The 1,737-nt window shown below is 36.8% G+C and overlaps 1 protein-coding gene across 1 annotated transcript; it reads left to right on the top strand.

The window, feature by feature from the left end:
- Positions 1–6: 6 nt before the first annotated feature.
- LOC107577913 (purine nucleoside phosphorylase-like) lies at positions 7–1,369 on the top strand (the record flags this gene model as incomplete). Its single annotated transcript, XM_016263936.1, has 4 exons — positions 7–52; positions 205–308; positions 721–896; positions 1,170–1,369. Coding segments are annotated over exons 2-4 (421 nt in total), but the record flags the coding sequence as incomplete, so codon positions are not given.
- Positions 1,370–1,737: the final 368 nt, after the last annotated feature.

Below are 1,737 nucleotides of genomic sequence, written 5' to 3'. Positions count from 1 at the left end.
AACAAGAAAGTGTTTCCTTACAACAAAATCCCCCACTTTCCCCATAGCACAGGTGTGAGATATTAGATGTTCAGAGAATTTATTTCATAATCTATTCACTGACTACACAAAGATTAAAAAATGTGTCCTTTATCATTTCACTGCTATAATTTGGTTATTGTTTGTATTAACAAACATTTAATAGTCTACCTCATGCCTCTTTAGTGCAAGGACATGAAGGTCAGCTGGTGTTTGGAGAGCTGAATGGAAAGCAGTGCGTTTGCATGCAAGGCCGCTTCCACTTCTATGAGGGCTATAACATTGCCACAGTAAGTATCATGCTTAAAATCTCAAAGGGAAAATTGAATTCTCAATGGATAAGGCATACTATAATATTGCACCAATAAATCTCCCACCTGTAGTTCACAAGAAAAAGTATGAGCATAGAACAAAATGGAAAAGCATATGGGATTGGATAGAAAATCTAGGGGTGGGGTGAAGGCACACTGTCAGTTGATGATTTAAACATCTTGGTAACACAAATCTGAAAAAATTTACAATACTCAATCCTTTAAAAATGGACAGTTTAGACAGACGGGGAGGAGGGGATACAGTTATAGCCTACTATATGGTTTTGATGACATATATCAGATCATATTCAATCTTTAATTTCCTGTTTCATAAAGAGGAGAACAGTTTTGTCACAGCGGCTCTAAATCTTATACTATTGTTCTGTTTTAGGTCACATATCCAGTAAGAGTGTTCTTCCTACTCGGGATTGAGACTCTGATTGTGACCAATGCTGCTGGAGGACTCAGTCATAAATTTCAAGTGGGAGACATCATGTTGATCAAAGACCATATCAATATTCCTGGCTTTGCAGGCCAAAATCCCCTGTGTGGACGCAATGAGGAAAGGTGAATTGCTATGCAGTACAGTAAGATGTTTAATGTGTTATTAAAACCCAATCATATAGATTTGAGATCATTTTTTTATAATTATAATTAAAGAAACCTAATTCTACCTAACTCCAGAATTTGAAGAAAAGCATTTGGATGAGTTCTTTTGATTTTTGACTTTGTTTTAAACAGTTCAGCCTTCGTTCTGCTATTAACCTTGGTACAAGCATTTCTCTAATGATTTCTGCAAGCAGTCCAATGTTCACTGACATTTGTGTTCTGTCCCTGTAGATTTGGAGTGCGCTTTCCCTGCATGTCTGATGCTTATGATAGAGACTTTATACGGATGGCCAGGGAGACGGCCCAAGAACTAGGCTGTGACTCTTTCATCCAGGAGGGTGTTTACTGCATGTTGGCAGGACCGTCCTATGAGACGATTGCAGAATGCAAGGTTCTACAGAAGCTTGGGGCGGATGCTGTGGGTATGTACTGTGAGACTACATAACACTACTATCAAAAATGTTATGAGTGGGTAAGACAGCTGAGTGCATGTATTGGAGCTTATATAAATGCGTATGCAAAGTATTGTTTGATTTTAATATTTTTATTTGCAATTTATTCTGCAAGGATGCATCAAATTGGTTAAAAAAGTGGCATCTCTTTATGCTACATAAGATTTCTATTTCAAATAAATGCTGTTCTTATAAACTTTATTTTTTCATCAAAAAATACATAATGTTTATACAAAATTATTAAGGCACGCAGCTGTTCAACATTGGTAATGATGAGCGCCATCTTGAGCGTCAAATCCACATATTAGAATGATTTCTGAAGGATCATGTGACAATGAAGATTGGAG

The sequence above is a fragment of the Sinocyclocheilus grahami genome, unplaced genomic scaffold (genome assembly GCF_001515645.1).
Source record: "Sinocyclocheilus grahami isolate Dianchi unplaced genomic scaffold, SAMN03320097.WGS_v1.1 scaffold7740.1, whole genome shotgun sequence".
Taxonomy (NCBI): domain Eukaryota; kingdom Metazoa; phylum Chordata; class Actinopteri; order Cypriniformes; family Cyprinidae; genus Sinocyclocheilus; species Sinocyclocheilus grahami.
The sequence above is the reverse complement of the archived record's forward strand: the minus strand, read 5'-3'. Positions and strand labels throughout refer to the sequence as shown.